Source organism: Ictidomys tridecemlineatus, chromosome 5 (genome assembly GCF_052094955.1).
Source record: "Ictidomys tridecemlineatus isolate mIctTri1 chromosome 5, mIctTri1.hap1, whole genome shotgun sequence".
In the NCBI taxonomy this organism is placed as follows: Eukaryota; Metazoa; Chordata; class Mammalia; order Rodentia; family Sciuridae; genus Ictidomys; species Ictidomys tridecemlineatus.
The window spans coordinates 53,761,165-53,780,028 of record NC_135481.1 but is presented as its reverse complement, the minus strand read 5'-3'; the positions used below and the strand labels follow the sequence as shown (position 1 = coordinate 53,780,028).

At 36.9% G+C, this 18,864-nt stretch overlaps 1 protein-coding gene across 2 annotated transcripts in view; it reads left to right on the top strand.

The window, feature by feature from the left end:
- Armh4 (armadillo like helical domain containing 4) overlaps positions 1-16,601 on the top strand; it is a 109,437-nt gene extending 92,836 nt beyond the window's left edge. The window contains exons 5-7 of one of the 2 annotated variants that reach the window (XM_005322741.5): positions 1,047-1,078; positions 8,590-8,724; positions 8,980-16,601. In XM_005322741.5, coding sequence (XP_005322798.2) covers positions 1,047-1,078; positions 8,590-8,724; positions 8,980-9,048 — 236 coding nt within the window. In that variant the 3' untranslated portion in view covers positions 9,049-16,601. Of the gene's footprint in view, positions 1-1,046; positions 1,079-4,703; positions 5,039-8,589; positions 8,725-8,979 lie in introns of those variants that run through there. The other variant, XM_078049960.1, reaches the window with a different exon arrangement.
- Positions 16,602-18,864: the final 2,263 nt, after the last annotated feature.

The window sequence follows — 18,864 nt, the reverse complement described above, 5'->3', positions numbered from 1 at the left end:
AGTAGTTGTGACAGACGATATGCACATAAAACCTAAGGTATTTACTATCTGGTTCTATAAGGAAAGGTCCCAGAGATGAAAGAAAGTTCAAGGAAATCTGAAAAAATTTTAAACTAAATTCTCTTTCTTGATAATAAAGGTAAAAATGAAGATGTGTTTGTCTTTTTCCTCTTTTTTGATGCTTTAAAAATGAATCCTCGCTAATAAAAATATTTCAAAAAATGAACATTTATTCAGTGTTGGAACATTATTTTAATATTGAAGGCAATTAAGTTTAAAAGGTTTTCCACCTCAAACCACCCTTAACATGGCTGTTTCAACACGTCTTTATTTTGATTGGTGCTGCTTTCTACTTTTGGCATCCATATTTTGTAATTATGATCCATATCGTAATTAAGATCTACGTATAATTTCATAGTTGATGCAGTCCTTTCCAGTTGGCTTTCATAAATGTTACTTGATTATGATTCTTATTAGTGGTTATGTTGCCATAGCATGGTACAGTTCACAAGCTGCATGTGTTTCAGAAATACTTCTTGTTCTTGCCTTTGATCAGATTCTTGCATCTTCAACTGCGACTGTAGTTTTGACTCTTTGGAGCCACAGCCAGGCCACCCTGGTTGTCTCATATCTTCTGTTCTCTGACATTGATCCAAGTGCCACATTATCTTAGAGCTTAAAAACGAAGAAAAATAAGAAATAAGGCTAAAGGAAAATTGTCAGAGAAAAAAGTGAATGTGATACTGTAAAGGTGACTTCCTTTCTCTCTCTCCAGACATCCCCAAACTCAAAGTAGTCATTAATACTAGAAAATCTATTTAGCAAGCAAAAATCTTTGTTCACTTAATAATGACTGAAGGGTTGTTTTCTTTGCTGTATTTCTAAATAAGTGGGCATAAAAATAAGACCATCATTGTCATTATGTTACTATTGTTGACATACTGTATTTTAGACCCCAAATCCCTTCAGTGTGTCCAATTAACTGAATACTATGAAATCTAAGTAAAAGACAGCCAGTAACATTTTCATCTCTTATTTTTTCCTAGTGAGAAGCTGGATGGAGAAACTAAAAGATAAGGTAAGAAAAATCTCTTCTTTCTTGACTTATCTGGAAGGGCACAAGGTTTTGTGAAACAAAAGATCTGAGAGCTTCCTTGTTTGATTCCAGAGATACAAGGCCTCCTCCAGGTACCCAGCAGGAAAGAACTTTCCTTCAGTTTCCTTCCTGTAGAACACAGGAGACACCTTAGTCTTTGAAGGTGTCTTTATAAGGGGATAAAAATATACCTTAGTTTGTATGTTCAGCTGAATAATATTCTTGACATAATCCAGGTGGAGTTTCTTCTAGGGAGTTTCAGCAATGTAATCCAATTTGGTTTGGCCTTTACTGTCCCAGTGTGACGTGATAAGAATCTACTTTGTATGTGTAGTTTATTATAGTGCTGCTTCTCATCAAGTGTTAATAAGCTGACCTGTCTGGATGGCCAACTATGGAAAAATATTTTCCTACCTTGTATCAATTCTGCTGACATGGAGATTGACAATATTAAACTTCTTTCCAGGTTCATATTTTCATTTTCTTTTGATTTTCAATGCTCTCCAAGTTTTCACTTTTGATTACTTCTTAATTTTAAACTGGAATTGCTCATAAAAATATTGATAGAGTCTTGAATTCCTTGGTGTAGCCTCTGTCAGATTCTATTATCATAGCCCAGCTCAGACTTAACTGGGGGTTTTGGTTAAATGGAAATCCTTACAATATCAGATATTGAGTTACCTCCAGTTCTCTAGTCTCAATATATTTTCATTTGTGGCATTTCATATATTTTTATTTATTTGATTCATTTACCCATATTTAAATTCTGCTATTTATTTTGCTATACTCAATGTTAAAGGAGAAAAAATATTCAGTTGCGATTAAAATGATATAACTAGGTTAATTCTCACTATTATGTTTCTGTTTTTCAGTATAATTTACATATACATAGCTTTTGAGGTGAGACTGTTATGTGTTTGTTTATGTTAAAAATGATGTTGAAAACTTTAAGGCTACTGAGATCAGGGGAGACCAGTTTATTATTTGTATTGAATCCAGTTGTACAGACTGAGCATGATTTGGGTGAAGAAAAATTCAAAAGTTTAGAATTGGACATATTTATATTGGTAGCACTTCTTGTTATTGTTCAGGGGGAAATATGATTCAAAGACTAGTAAACAGGCTAGGAATCCAAATACCAGTTTTTTTTCTATAGAAAATATCCCTCTGAGCTATAAAAAAGGACAAAAGCCAGTCTCAGCAACTTAGTGAGGCTCTAAGTGAGTTAGTGAGACCCTGTCTCAAAATAAAAAAATAAAATAAAATTTAAAAAGGGCTGGGGATGTGGCTTAGTGTTAAGTACCCCTAGATTCAATTCCTGAGTATGGCGGCAGGGGTAGGGACCAACCAAATAAAAACAAAAACAAAACAAAACAAACAACCAAGAAATTAATTTTGGTATGTAACCCACTTTGAAATTTGATATTGCAAAATTTAATACCTGTGTGTGTGTGTGTGTGTGTGTGTGTGTGTGTGTATTTAACTTTCAAAATCTGTGCAACTTTAGAGAAAGTTTCTATTGTTTCTTCCTATGAACCCTTTATTCTTATCTTGACTCCAAAGACTGGCACTTTCTTGCTGACCCTTTTCATCAAGAGAAACAATTTGATATGTGGCCCCTTGTTTTCTGGCTTATTTTGAAGTTTCCCCAACTCTCTTCAATTTCTTCTCTAGCATTTCTTTATTATGTCTTAATTTAAAAAATTGGAAGAAGAAAATTTAAGCCTCCAACAATGGTGGTCATATTTAATGTCTGTATCTTTCTCTTTTTATTTCTTTTTGGATGGACTCATTCTGATCTTCCCCATATCCCTCTGTCCTACATACTTGAAATATTCATTGCTCATCTGATGTGTCCATTCATATGTATATACAATGTATGCATCTCCTTCCTCCCTTCTTCATCTACCATCCGCAAAAGTCTTGTTAGTCATCATCTGCAGAATTTGAGGGCATAACTATTATCTCTTTAATGAAAGTCTTAGAATTCCTTAGAACTGAATTCTAAACTATGTATTTAACTTGGCTCTTCAGCCAAGCCAGGACACCCTCTTGTTTAAGCTTTATCAATTGTTCCAGTATTGATTCTCTATTAGTTAACTGGGCTCTAAAAAGGGTGGTGTTTTCAAAAGTTCTGAATTGCCCCTTTTGTTGTTGTTTAGTCTTTCCATATTATTTAGGACTTAGATCAGCTATGAGTTAGGACAACAGCTTAGCCAAGACAGATGTTTGTTTCTTATTTATTAATCTGGAGATAATAATCAAAGGTTAAATTTGGATTGACATAGCAACAGGGACTCAAGCTGCTGCTGTCTGATGCTTCACTGTTTCTGACCTTCATTCCCAAGGTCACCTTATGTTCTTGGGTGGCAGTTCCAATTTGGCTATATACATATTCTAGCTAGAAATAAAAAGAAAAAAGGGAGGTTAACAATACTACTTCTTTTTTTTTGAACCGGGAATTGAACTCAGGGGCACTCGACCACTGAGCCATATCCCAGCCTTGTTTTGTATTTTATTAGATATAAGGTCTCACTGAGTTACTTAATGCCTCGATTTTGCTGAGGCTGGCTTTGAACTCTTGATCTCCTACCTCATCCTCTGCTGCGATTACAGGTGAGTACCACTGGGCCCAACTTACTCCTTCCTTCTTAAAAGGACAAATTAAGGCTCTCTGTCATTCTTAAAGGACGGTGGATAAAGGGTCTTCCCTCCTTTAAAAATTTATATTACAAAGTTTTTACATTAAAATAACATGCTTATGGGACTGAGGTTGTGGCTCAATGGTAGAGTGCTTGCCTAGCATGTGTGAGGCACTGGGTTCGATTCTCAGCACCACATATAAATAAATGAATAGAATAAAGTTCCATCAATATCCAAAAAATATTAAAAAAAATAACATGCTATTTTAGAAATTTTAAGAGAAGGAAAAATAAAAGAGAATACTACTTTAAGATGATCATTATTTATTAACATTTTGCTATATTCCTCCAGACATTTTTAAATGCATTTGTGTGTGTGTGTTCTTTTTACAACATGCTGTACATACAGTTTTCTAATCTATATAGTTTTAACTTGCAATGAGTTCATTGTATATATCTCATGCAATCAAGTATTTCTGATTACATCATTAGTGACAGATGTGCTTTATTGCACAGTGAGAATGAGCCACAGTTGATGTAACCAGTCTCATTAGGAAACACTGACAATGAAGTAAATGCTGTATTTTTCAGCATTTCAGGAAAATAGAGCCCTGTGGTTACAAATTAGGGTATGAGCATTGAGGGTCAGAATTCAATGAGTCTAAATTAACTAGAACATCAGTCTTTTTTTTTTTTTTTTTAGTGGATCTGGAACATTCTAGAATGTACAAATAAGCATTGTTCTCTTTAGAAGAGTTACTTCTACACAAGGCTATCTAAACCAAAATAAAACACTAGCCCCAGTGCTTCTGGTGTCAAGAGGGAAACCCTAATCCAGTTCCCACAATACCACCAAAGATGTCCATTGATAATAGAAAGAAGTGGTTGACATTTATTTGTGTATCAGGCTAAAAAATTTGCACGGGAATTGAGACCAACCCTTTCAATGTCTTTGTTTCCTTCAGCAACATCTTGTCTCTAGATGGAATTCAGCTCCCTTTTAAAAGAACATGTCTTGGAATTTGCCCATGCCATGAACATATCTTCTTGGTGAAGTTTATCACCTGGCCATACCAAGCTTCATGGAAGCCAAAGAACAGTATCTTTATTTTGTACCAAGTCCCAAATTGGAAACCTTATAGGGATAGAAGAAGAAAAATGGACATCGAGGGACAATAACACTCAATAACCTTAACCTTTTGGGTTAAATATCCAAGTTAATGATGCTCGTTAGACAAATCTACCTTGGCTTCCTATTGATGTATCTTTTCAACATAAAAATGGCATTTTCAAAACCGAAGACGCAATATCTATTTTAATTGTGTAATAAATATCAGTCCTGTTGTGGATGTCACCAAGACCGTTCTGTTTCTTCTAGCTTTAGAAAGGCATTCAGAAGATGAACGGCCCAGATGAGACTTCAGAGCAGTGATTCTTATGTGTGGTCTGGACCAGTGGCATCAGCATCGTGTGGGAGCTTCTTAGATATGTAAATTCTCAGACCCACCCTAGACCCTCTATATCAGAAATCCTGGGAATAGGGCCCAACAATCTGTGTTTTAGCAAGTCTGACAGGTGACGCTACTGCATGCTCAAGTTGGAGAACCACAGTTGCATCCAAATCCTAAGGGCACTGTCCCAATCTAGCAGGCTAGACACAGTACCATGTATTATCTGGTTTTCTTAGAGCTTTCTTGACAATGGAAATTCCTCAACAAATCTATTTGCCTAAGAAGGGAGGATGCTTTTCTCATAAACTTCAAATAAGAAACCCCAAATCCCAAAGCCAAATAAATAAAAACAAGTATTTCTCGTCATATTTTGACTATAATTTACTTAAAATAATTTAAACTTGATTTGGAAATAATTTAAAATTTGTGGGCAAGCTACAAGAGGAAGAATAGTACAAAGAACATCCCTACCACCGTTTATTTAGGTACACCTGTTGTTGATATTTTCCGAATTTGATTTATCACCTGTGGCACCCACACCCTTTTTGTGAACCATTTAAGGACAAATTACTTATATCATGATCTATTTACTATTAAATACCTTAGTTCCTAAGAATAGAAATATTTTGCTAGTCAATCTTAGCTCAGTTATTAGCTTCATTCCCTGTGTCAGTGATATAGTACTTATATGTCATCTGGCATCTACATTTCAGTTTTTTCAATAGATTCTAAATGCCTGTATGAAAGCATTTTTTTTTCTCCTCTAGTACAAGATTTAGTCTTGGATTATGTAACATATTTCATTGTCATGTTTCTTTAGTTTTCTTTCATCTGAAACATTTTATAGACATATTTTATCTTTCATGATTCTGGTATTTTAAAAGAACAGTCCTTTTTTATAAAAAAATAGAATATTCTTCATTTTAGGTTTATTGGCTGTTTTTCTTGTGATTAGATTCAGGTGATGCCTTCTTGGTTGAAATAATCCCTCCAAGGAATTGCATCCCTCCCAGGGTGTCATTTCTGGAGTTGCATACACATCTAATAATTTTGAACAAACAGAAGGTACTAGTCACAATTTATAACTTAAAACATGTGTATATGCCATCTTATTAATCTTCATTTTAAAGAAATAAAATCAGAGGCAATTCTAAAAGAAGAGCTTGCTTCCTCTTATTAGTTTTCAAAAAACACTTGAATTATATTTGAAGACAATGGATTGCTTTGCTTCCATCTTGTAATTTTCTTGTCATTTGAAAGCAAGGCAGATGTTACCAGAAAAGAAAAAAAGAAAAATAAAGCAGGGAGTACAAAAAAGAGAGATTCAGTGAATTCTTGTAGAATCTGCATGATTTAAAACTCTAGAAACAAGAAGTCCAAATGTGTCAATAAGAATAAGGAGTGGTGTGTTTTGGAGTGCTCATGTTGGTGGAGTGGGGTTAAGTTCCATAGCTGGTGGAGACCCATGCAGGGGTTGCTCAAGTTGACCTTCCAAAAAGCCGAATATTGTTCTCTGAATGCATAGCTCTGAAAAGTCTAGTCGACTGGGTTTCACACATTTCTGGTGAGAGCACCCCAAGTTTTCTTTTGTCCAGTGTTTTCCTACATGGAAAATTACAGAGTGTTTTAAATAAGCCTTAAGCGGATCTGGAAGAATTTTGGAAAAAGTTTGGGCTTCTACAGAGCATATTAATTTGTTGAAAACTGACTGGGCTTTGTTTCTTGAGGAAAGATACTTAGTATGCTGGTGAAAAAATGCTATTGTTCTCAAATTAATGGAAAAATTTCCATATTTTGTCCTAACTTAAGACTTTGAAAGGCAGACCCAGTGAGGGAATTGGCTGAGCACAAGAAGAGGCGCTTTTCTACCTTGGATTCGTAGCTAGAAATGTTAGGAAAGGGTCCCAATGGCACAGACCAGTCCTTTAGGAAAATTTTATTCTGTGCATCTCTCTGTTTTTTGCTTATACTGAAAGATAATTAAAAATAGTTTGTGCTATATTAAAAATTAAAGAAATAGTCAGATAATTGAATAGATCCCCCTCCTCCACGTAAGACTTACCTAAAGTACTTATTTTAGTTTAAAAAAATTTTTTGGGGGGGTTACCATAGATTGAACTAAGAGGCACTCAATCACTGAGCCACTTCCCCAGCCCTATATTGTATTTTATTTAGAGACAGGGTCTCACTGAGTTATTTAGTGCCTTGCTAAGTTGCTGATGCTGGCTTTGAGCTCTAGATCTCTTGCCTTAGCCTCCCAAGCTGTTGGGATTATAGGCATGTTCCACTGTGCCCTGCAAAAAATTTACTTATATATTTTGTTTAGATAGGCTTCTAGGGAAACAAACTCACATCTGGGTTTTCCCATGAAGGCTCTGTAGGTTAGTACATACCCGTAGCCCATGGGTGTTTTATTGGCCATCATGCAAGGGTCCTCTGTATTATGATGGGCTTGCCCTGAGCATGGGTGGATCCTGAGCTATTTACTCAAGCCCAGGGATATATGGGGATCTCTCTGTTCTTTTAGAACCAAAGTGTCTAGAGTAACTCTTGATGGTCTTGGGACATGCATAGGTTTGATACCTCCAGGATCTTTTGGAGGTGTCAATGCTGTTGGCAGGGATCTTTGTGCCCCTTCTGCCACTGCCTTTCTCTGGGGCTGGGAACACTCAGAATTCTCTCCCCACCCTGGGCATCAGTCTTGTCCACTGGGCAGATTATCCCATTCACAGATGTGAATCCATCCATCTTACGTACATGCTTTCTCCTTGTCCCTTTTTGCCTTTTCTGTAACATCTCACACCCCTCCAGGTTCTTTTCTTCCCTGTTGTTTCCAGCCACTCTCACATTCTGCTCATTTACAAGCACTTTGAGCTTTCCTTTCTTGCTGTAATGCGGAGGGAGGGAGGGAGGGAGGGAGGGAGGGAGAGAGAGAGAAAGAATATCATTGCTGCCAAGGCCCTTCTTTTACCCTCCAAGGAACACAGTATTCCAGAGGACACTCCAACCCCCTTGAAGCTCCACTCAGGCTGTTTCCAATTTATAGCATTTTAATAGTCCTGGCATTCTCAGAAGCTCCCTTTATCCATCTTTAATACAAATTATATTTCTGTCATTGATATTGACAAATGTGCATAAGCACGTGGCTGGAGGGGCCACTAGATCTGGCTGACTGATTTCAATACTTCACTTCTAACTATTTGAAATATCCCCAAATAGTCATACCTCTCTCTGTTGCCTTCTCTTTAGAAAGCACTTTTTTTTCCCCCTAGATTCTGTTTTATTTGATAACAGAGCAGAGAACTCAAAGCCTCTAAAATCCTGCTGCCATCAGCAGATATGAGGAACCCAGGGCCGTGGTCTGTTCAGCATCCTGATGTGTGTTTCCTTTTCTACACAGGCTGGCTACATGTCTGGAATGCTGGTTCCTGTAGGGGTGGGGATAGCTGGAGCCTTGTTCATCTTGGGGGCACTCTACAGCATTAAGGTTATGAATCGCCAAAGGAGAAATGGCTTCAAAAGGCATAAAAGAAAGGTATGGAACCAACGAGAGCAAAACCTAATCAGTTTCAGAACATTCTTTGCTTATCTAATTTGCTTAATAAAGCACATAGGGTTTAATGGTGCACGAACAGTGTTGACGAACGGTGTTAACGTGCCCAGTGGTTTGGATTAGCTGCTGCAGCTGCTGCCTCGCTTCATTGGTTGGTGTGTCTTTTAAAGTGGGCCTGTTTCTCAGCTTTGTTCTGTGGCAGAAAGAGTTTAATGTGTTTCTGTTTTCTTTCTCTAGCAGAGAGAATTCAACAGCATGCAAGATCGAGTAATGCTCTTAGCTGACAGCTCTGAAGATGAATTTTGAATTGGACTTGGATTTAATTGGGACATTCAATGATGTTGTAATTTTATTTTTATTTTGGGGGAAAAAAGAAGAAGAAGAAGAAGGAAAAACAACAACTTCTTATTGCATTGCTGCTATCAGGCTGTCAGTTCTAGTACCTGCTGGGTAGTAGATTTTTCTTGCACTGAGCAGAAAAGGCATGCTGTAAACTAAATGTAACACACAGTGTTTGGTTATTCTGTAGTGAACTTCCTGTAACAATGGGCTACAATTTATGAATACACAGCATAATGTTGTTCAGTAGAAATAGCTGGATTAGGTAGGGTAAATATTTTGTATTTTTCCACTCTCTTTTCCTTGACTTGGATTACTTGCATTAAGTGTGATGATTGTAGCCACCAAGGCATGCTCGACTTTGAAATTGAAATCTTAACAAAGAATAACTTCTCATAATCACACTCTACCTACCTGAGATTGTAGGCTTGGGGGCTATGGTACATCCTGCATTTGTATCAAAACCAGCGTCAGTTGAGAATGAATAAGATCTCAGCCCATTAGGAGTACATGTAGATTTGTACGTATCTAGCTTTGTGTACTCCAGTTTCCTAGTTTTATTGTTTTCATCTTCTGTTTTATTCTTATTCTTGGCAAGGAAAAAAAATGCACCAGAAGTAATACATTAAATTGACTTTTAATGTATGTTTGCTCTCTTAAATAGTGTCATTAAGTCCAAGAACATCTTACATGTTTATCATTATGAGATATTCTTTTTGTGTACTATTTGACTTTGCCAAAAAGAAATGAGGAAGAAATCTCTGCCATTTGGCTCTGTGCTTGCATGACTGCTACTATGTATAATTCAGAGTATTTCTTTTCCACATCTGTGGTATTGGCCATGGAGAGAGTGGACCACCATTGGTACTTTTTGGCCTTATTAGAAAAACATACATTCTGTGGTAGAAGCAGGCCCAGCACCCAGATCCCTGGTACACAATGGAACTCATGGGAAACCAGATTCTCTCAGGACATCTCATCATGGGAATGATAAAATAACTGTTCAGATCATTTTTCATTTCCTTTGGAATATGATTCCCTACCCTATACCAAAATAGGATATTAAAATTACCCTATTTGAATTTGGGCACTTGGGACTTGTAGTTAGTTGAATTTTGGGGTAGAGATCGACTCATTTCATGGAAGGTTAAAGGTTAGTAACAGTAATATTACTATGGAGAACTTGGTTGTATTCAATGAGCCTGTTCTACTATGTCAAGCTAGTTACAGGCATTCCACAAAGCTACTGTTTTCATTTGACCAAAGATGGAACTGAAGCAAAGACGTGAACCAGGTATCCAAAGTTATATCCAGGAAGAATCAGCATGAGAATTTTCTTGGACTTAAAACCATGTGACATGTGCTCTTTTTACATACTTCAGAGGGAACAGTAACATTGCAGAATCCTTCTTTAAAACCAAGAGTGTAAGGAAATAGCTGCTTGGTGAAGGAGCATTTGTGCTTCTGTCTTTGTTGAATGATTGATGAATGATGCCTTACTAATTTCTCTTTTACGGCGAGTTCTTTCCTTCCATATAAATTTAAGTATCATCACTAAGGAATTAATAGCAAAAAATTTCCTAGAATCCATTCTTGAATGATAAATGGTTCACAAGAAGGCTTCCTTCAGTAATTTCAACTTTTTGTCCAGAGAGGTAAGCCAATGTGTGAAACTGATAGAAATGAAAAGTTTTGTAGAAACAAATAGAAGTTAGCCATTGACAGGGTGCTAAAGGTTGGATTTTAAAAAATATCATTCAGAACCATGACACTTAAAAGTGATTTGTAATTTCATGAGCAGAGCTATCCTGATATTGCAGAAGGGAGGTTCTCTTTTTCTGAAAGCAACCTCTTATTGTAAGTGTTCCTCAGGTTGAGTAAGTAGGCATGGGGGGCATTGCTGTCTATATTCTTATTTATAGCAAATATGCAATAGTTTTACTTAATTTAGCAACAACACATGGGTGACACTGATGGTCACTAATGTCTGGGACTACTCAATCTGTAGCGTTAACTTGTTGAATGTTCAAACTCTAATATAATGAAGTCACAATAATAGACACTTAGTTTTGTTTTTCCATGAGTATGACATTCATGCGAGTGTAGGCAGAAGCAGAAGTGTCTCTGCAGCCCTTTTTGGGACACCCATCTACTAAAATAAGAACTGACCTATATCATAGTAGATTTCTGTACCAACTGGTTTAAACATCTGGATAAAGGAAAGGTGGTATAGATATAAATTGACTATGATTTAGTCTTAAAGGAAGGAAAACTATTAATAATGTGGATGAACTTAGAGAACAGCATGCTAGGTGAAATAAGCTAGTCACAGGATAAATATTGCATGATTCTAATTATATGAAATATCTAAAATATTCAAACTCATAGAAGCAGAGGTAGAACAGTAGTAGCCAGGAACTTGGGGAGGGAAAAATGGGGAGGTGTTAGTTAGGTGGTATAAAGTTTAAATTGTGCAAAATAAATAGCTTCTAGAGACCTGCAATATAGTGCCTATAGTTTACAATATACTGTATTGTGCACTTAAAATTTTAAGAGGCAGAGCTCACATTAATCATTTTTACCATAAGAAAGAGAGACAAGAGAAAGAAGGGCCCTGTGGGAAGAGACCTTTTCTTAGTCATGCTATCCAATGTGTAACACCTGCCGTAGTGGAGAAAGGAAAACCAAAGTCAAGAGAAAAGATGGAAGCTACTAGAAAAAGAATAGAAGGCTGGGGTGAAGAGAAAAGTGATTCTTCCTTACCCCTGATGTCTTTTTCTATAGTCAAAGACAATATTAGTCTTTTAAACATCTTTAATTTTTTTTCTCTTCTGTAAGCTGTTTCTTTCAGTAGCTGCTGGCTTAATTTATATGCAATATTTGGAGTTAATTAGTATCCCAGGGTAACGGAGTCCCTTAGCAATGCCTTCGTCTTGGCTGCAGCTCAAATGTAGTTTTCCAGAAATACACTCTTAAAGTACCTGCATCTCTTTTGTGGGTAAAAAAAGTGAGGAAAAATTAAAGAAAAGTTTTAGAAAAAAGTTAAAGGCATTGTGCATTGTCTTGTGGCATAGTCAACCCAAACTGGTTTTCCATCTCATTATTTTATTTTTGTGTGCTGTGAGGATTGAACCCAAGAACTTGTGCATGCTAGACAGGTGCTGGACCAACCACTGAGTTACATCCCCAGCCCATATATATATTTAAGTCTTCAACTTAAAATTTAAAATGTTATGGAGATGAAAGCAATATGGAACAATATAATGCACTCTGAATGCCTAGTGCTCCCTGTCTCTGTGCTTCCAAATATCTCCTTCTTGTGGAAATTCAAGCAAGACATCTTATTTGGAGTCACATCCATAACTCAGGGGAGAAGAATCCAAGCATCCAGACATCATGATTTCTGTGGATGTGAAAAATCAATGCTCCTACTAGCTTCCAAAAATGAAAACAAAAACAGCTTTTGGAAACAAGATTTATTATTTAGCTTGAGCTTAAAGTTGTATGGCCTTTTGGTAAGACAGGCTTTGTTTTGAGCACAGAGACTCCTGACGAGACAGGCTTACAGTTGAAGAAAGGGTCTGTCCTTCTTTGGGTCTGTGAGATTTAGGTGACAAGAAAAGACATATGAATAAAAGAAGGTGGAAGAAAAATGAAAATACAAAGCAGATATAAATATGGCACAGAAACATGAGACTGTTCTAGAGGAGGCTGAAGTTCTGAATAGAAAAATGATAAGCAAGGAGAAGAATGCAAATGAGGAAATTAATTAGCAGGGAAAGGGGCCATAGAGCTACACAAATCTATTTTTGCTTCCATCCCTTCCATCAAAGAAAATTACCTTACAACTGGGTGGAATTGAGTATGGTTGGGAAGAAATTGAAGTCCAAGATGAATGAGGAGATGAAAAGTGTGTGGTTACTTTAAATGAGCTTAAGCTCAGTTAATAACTTCCTTAATTACACAGACTTCAAATGACTGAATATAAACTTCAAGGAATAGGAAATAATTTGAAAACAAAGCAATTTTAAAGTTATAATAACCATAAAGTTTCCATATTTGAACATTTGGCATCCCTATAAGACACACACCTCCTTTTTGAAGTAGCTATTAGACTGGTAAGATGTGGATGGACTAAGAATAGACATCTAAATACGTTGCTCTGATAATTATAAACTTCAGCCATCAAAATGGCTGGAAATCTAATCCTGATGCTTGATTTCTACATGCAGAGAACAACAACAACAAAATCACCATTTGTTTTGTAAGCTGATGTTACATAAATTCACTGGGAGTATGATTTTTGAAGCAATAGGTCTATGTAAATCTCTATTAATTAACCTAAATTTCTATTATGAGCATAGAGGATAAAGAGAGAAAGAAACAAAGAAAAGAAGGGAGGTGGGAGGGATGGAGGAGCAAAGAGGAGGGGAGAAATGTCCCCTACGAAATGGCAGCAAAAGTACAAAGAAAGAAATCATCTCTTCGCTTGTTCTAGTTTTCTTAGAAACACAAATATTGGTGCAAACTCTCAAATCTTCCACAGGAAAGCAAAGATCCTACTCTCCCTTCTTAAAAAGCAACAGGAGCAGCAATACAACAATAACCACTAATAGTTTGTAACACAGAGTATGAATTCTCACCACACCTAAGACTGCAGTCTCCAGACCTGAGATACAAGACAGTTGTTGCTGAAAGGTGTAACCTTTTGTGGTGAGAAGATGGAGGAATGGAGAGGAGTAGAAACAGAAGAATTGTCTGTTGGGAAGAAGTACTATCTTGTCTTTCTTTTCAAAGTTCATGGGTAGAAAAATAGTGCAAGCAAATGACAAGGGAGGTGCCCATTGGGTTATTTTATTACCTGAAAGGTGGAGAGGCCATCTGTTCTGGTCTCAAAAGAATAAACCGGGTATTGGGTCAAAAAATTGAGGTTTTTTTTTTTTTTTTTTTTTTTTTAATGACCAGTACCCTGTACATCTTAATATTTTCTCCCTAATTAGCAGTTGGATAAAGAAGGAAACCAAAAGTCTTTGAAGTGTTTCTTCTATTTTATGTCTCACAGTATGGCCACAGCATTTTTGCAGTTTCAGACTTCTTCATGACTGGAAGGACTAAAATATAATCTCAGGAAAGTGTAACAACAGTATTCCGAGAGGACGTTTTGATAAAAAACCTTCAATAATTATTCCCCCCTTAAGTTTTTTATTTAGGTAAGAGAGAAAGGAAAGGAGGGAGAATTCCAAATAGTTTTATTATTGAACTAATAAAATCCCAAAGATCTAGGATTGGGGAGTGTTGCTCAGTGGTAGAGTGTTTGCCTATCATGCATGGTGCCTGGGTTCTAACCCCAGAACTGCAAAACAAAACAAAAAAGAGGGAAGGAGAGAGAGAGAGAGAGAGAGAGAGAGAGAGAGAGAGAGAGAGAGAGAGAGAGAGAGAGAGAGAGAGAATGAGAATGAATAAAGAGGAGGAGGAGAGAAGAGAGAATAGTGAATAGAGAAGAGAGATAAAAGAAAAATCCCAAATGTCCCTGTCAAGGGTTTGAAGTCTAGATAGTCTATATTTAGTAATCTGAGAAACCAAGAGTACTTGATTAACATTGTTGTTTCTTCCCAAATCAGTATTCATCAAATGCCTGCCTTAGTGTAAAGTGTTGAGAGAATAAGAGTAACAAGACAGTCTAGGGGCACGAAGAAGTTATAGAGAGAGTAAAGGGACAGTTTCATCCCAGGGCCACTATAGGATGCAGAAAAGGAGTATCCAACCTTGCCAAGAACATTAGGGAGGTTTCTCTTGAGCAGATGACATCAAACCTGAGGCCCAAAGGATTAGTAGGGGTTAGTCAGGTAAAGGGGACTATGGGATGTAAATTTTAACCATGAGAAACACAGAGAGAGATCATGGAAAATTCAGCAATAAGAAGTCAAACAGCTGAGCATGGCAGAGCCCTGGTCTGCCAGGGAAATGAAGATTGGCGTGGTGGTGGGGGGATGTATGGTATGGAATATAAGGCAGATCCTGTGGTATGCTCAGGCTTGAGGTCATAGGAAGACTGGATTGGGAAGGTTAAAGTCTAGAGTTAGGGGCACCACTCAAGGCCAAGGTGGGCAAGGTGATGCGAATGAGAGATGGCTGTTGGTCTGGACCAAGGGGTAGGAGTGAATATGTAGGGGAGGGTGGATTATGGAGGTGTTCAGGAGGAGCAGTGAAGAATGGGTCTTGGTTATTGGTTGGATGTCCAGATGGGGGGGAGGGAGAAAGGCCAAAGCTAACCAGGGTCATGGGCCTTCTGAGGTCTTTCAGGTAATATGGAGTCCAGTAACCTGACTTTGGGTGGAACCGATCCTGTGTTCTCTCAGCATATTCAGACCTCAGAAAAATAAACCACAAATATGCCAAAAATTGTATAGACAGCTTTAACTTTCTACAGAAGTCATGCTTGTGTGTATGCTCATTCTGAGACTTGCAATAGCAGGTTTCAAAGAATGGCTTTAAATTTAATGAAACTTATATTGAACATCTCTGGTGGAGTCCTAGGTGTGAGTTACTGTCTAGGATCTGAGTGATTCTCTTGATTTACAAAGACTAATATAAGAGTTTCTTATTTTTTTTTTCACATGAGAAACAGTATCTCATTTTTCTTGAAAAAAATTTCAAGAAGCTTCTCTCTCAAGGTCGTTCCATATGAGGATGACGTCAGTGTTTGGAGGTGCAGGTTGGAGAATCTCTTGAGCCATACAGATCCCATGTTCCATCGCTGAGTAGTTTTTGGGGCCTAGGATGAGGGCAGTTGTCCTGGACAACCATCAAGTAGCTTATCTTCCTTAATATATGAAAAATAAAGCAATTTTTTCTCAGCTGCAATGGCAACACAGGGCTGGATTCTGGAGATCCTTAGTGGTAACTGTGGAATTGAGGAAAAGCTTAAGAAGGAATAATTATCACTTCAGTTCCAGCTCCAAAAATAACCATTGTTAACAGTTTGGTCTGTATTTTTCTAATCTTTTTTTCCCCCCTAGGTATTTATGATATGTTGTATATACACACTTTTAATTTCACAGAGAATAGGTATTACAATTTATACACTATTTTGTTACCTCCCTGTAGCTATGATTTCCCATGGTTGTTTCAAAAGGAATAAATAAAAGAAAAAGAGCTGATGGGTATCCTGCAGTTGTATTTGAATGAGCAAACAATTTCATCACTAACAAGATTTGTTTGGCATTTGATGAGCCACGGCTGACCACTTCCTTCAAGATGCTTCTGTATGACAACAGTTGAAACGAGAAGTTTCTGTGAACAGACCATCCATGGGCAAATGATATATTCTTGTGCCCTGAGGGATCAGAGAATACTTTTCTCTTTTTGCTTTGCCCTCCAAGCAAACGTTGTAAACTTTTATAATTAGACAGTAAGACTGAATAACCCAAGGGTAGGTAATATGTAACATTGTGAGAAATATTGGAAAAAAGGATACTTTCTGTAGTGACCTAAATTGATTAAAGACTTGCTTGGTTGAATTCTCTTGCATCTAATTTGTATTTTTGTGTCATTTATTATTTTAATGCGTACATATTTTCTGCATCTGATTTCGTCTGGCTGAAGTTAAGTAGGCAGATGTTCACCGTTTTGTCCGTTGCTTGCTTCTCTGTCCTTGTTAAAAAGAGGAGATGTAGCTTTTTATGTCCTTTCTGTTTCTTCCATGAGCCTCTCTTGATCCAAATCCTCTCTGTCCCTTTTAGATTGGAAGAGTTTGCAAATAAAAGTGGGTCCAATCTGACTTAATTGGATTTATGTCTTCCTAAATAATGTTTTATCATTTTAATTTCATGTATTTTCAGAAAAACTGTGTCTTTAAAACACAAGTTAATGAAACCGTGTGGTCCTTTTGACCAAAATCTTGGTAAGCATCTCCACTAGTCCACACTCTTTCAAATTTCTTGCATGTAGTAGTAGGTGAAATTAGATAAAGCACTTGATAAATCCCAGGGGACTTTATTCTAAAAATATTGTCTTTGGGGGTAAAAATAAATTCTTATTCATAGAGTGTATTAGATTGAAATAACATGTTGCAAGCATTTGGCAAATTGCTTGATGGAATCTTTGCAGAGAAAACCACACTCTGGGGTACGTGTCCCTTCAAGGTTGGGTCTTAAGTCAATCAAAGGCAGCTGGTAAAAATTACAAATGTAAGAATTCAATCTTATTTATTTCCCACTATGAATGATTGAGGGCCTTTTAAATTAGTTTCAGGGAATTGTTGAATAGTCTAGTTTTATGTCATATAAATAAAATGTGAATTCCAGAAATCTTAGTGAAAATCAAATTTATTTTGATTAGTGATAATAAAATCACGAATGCTTACTAAACTCTTGTTTACCAAACTGCTCTACCGACCGCTTAATAAACTCTCATCCTTTAACCCCAGACCCAATGAGGTAGTTGTTCTAGGTCACTGACAACTCTACTGATGGTAGAAATCTCACTTGTAATAAACAATTATCCTTGACAGAAGAAACATGGAACAAGATCTGTTCTAAATGATTTGTGGGCTTTTTTTTTTTTTTAAACAAGCTATAGGAATTAGATAGCATTGGTCTTTAACCTTAATTTTGATTCAATTTTAAAGGGATTTAATTTTTGTTGTAGCATATTTAACCTTGATTTGGGGGCAGATAATTCATATCCCAAATGGTCTAAGGAGAGGAGTCACAGAGCAGAATGCTGCCTACTGAGTCACATTGTGAATTGAATACCTGTGGCCATATACACTCTGCTTCAACAGTCAGTGTGTAACAGTCAGTCCAATGGTTTCTGGATTAAATTTGTAGTTAACTTTTGACTTTGATTAAAGTAGTAGTTTGCAATTACTTAGCAGATAATTCAGATTTATCACAGTGATTTAAAATATTTTTACAGTACTTTTTGTTTGGTTCTTAAATAAAAACAAGAAGGGTGTGGTTGATATGATATTTATGTAACATCATAAGACAGCCTGTACTATTACCATGGCCACATTTTAAAAGCTGAGAATATCCTATGTTCATTGATTTCTAGATCCACAGGGCTTCCATATACAGTTCCTGGTAAACTGTATTGCTTGATGTGTTTTCTTTTCTATCCCAGAGATTTATTGTCAAGACCGTACTTGTAGAATGAAATACTTCATTAAATTAAGTATAATGAAATAAAATCTGGGTGGCACCGGATCTTGGATTAAGGCTTAGTAAGAGGTGGTTTCTTTGCCTTAATGAAGACATACATTGAATCCAGAGACATTTCTGCAGAAAGCAGTCAAAAATCTGGAAAATATAACAATGAAGATGAAAAACAACTATGAAAAAAACAATTCTATCATAAATAATTTTTTGTGCTTCTCAAAGTATTTGTGTATGTGGGAGAGGGAGATATGGCAGGGTAGAGAGAAAGAGCCCTAAGTAACAATATTCTTATGGTCTAAACTAGGATGCAATTGAGAGCAAAAGGGGAAAATAGGGGACGCTATTACCTGGAATGACCCTAGGCAAACTGGAACCTAGGGACATCCTGGAAGGAGTGTATTGGGCACCTTGCACCACTCCAAATCCTCTTTGACTCTGGTCACTGCAGTAGCTATCAGTTCTGCACAGACTTCCACCAGTTTGCTATGGTATGGGCTACTATGACTTCACTTGCACATTTATGCAACCCATGATGATCCTTAACCGACAGGGATTAAAACTGACAGATAAATGCTTCCACCACTGGTTGCTTATGTAGCTGTTTCTCAGATACATTTCAGGA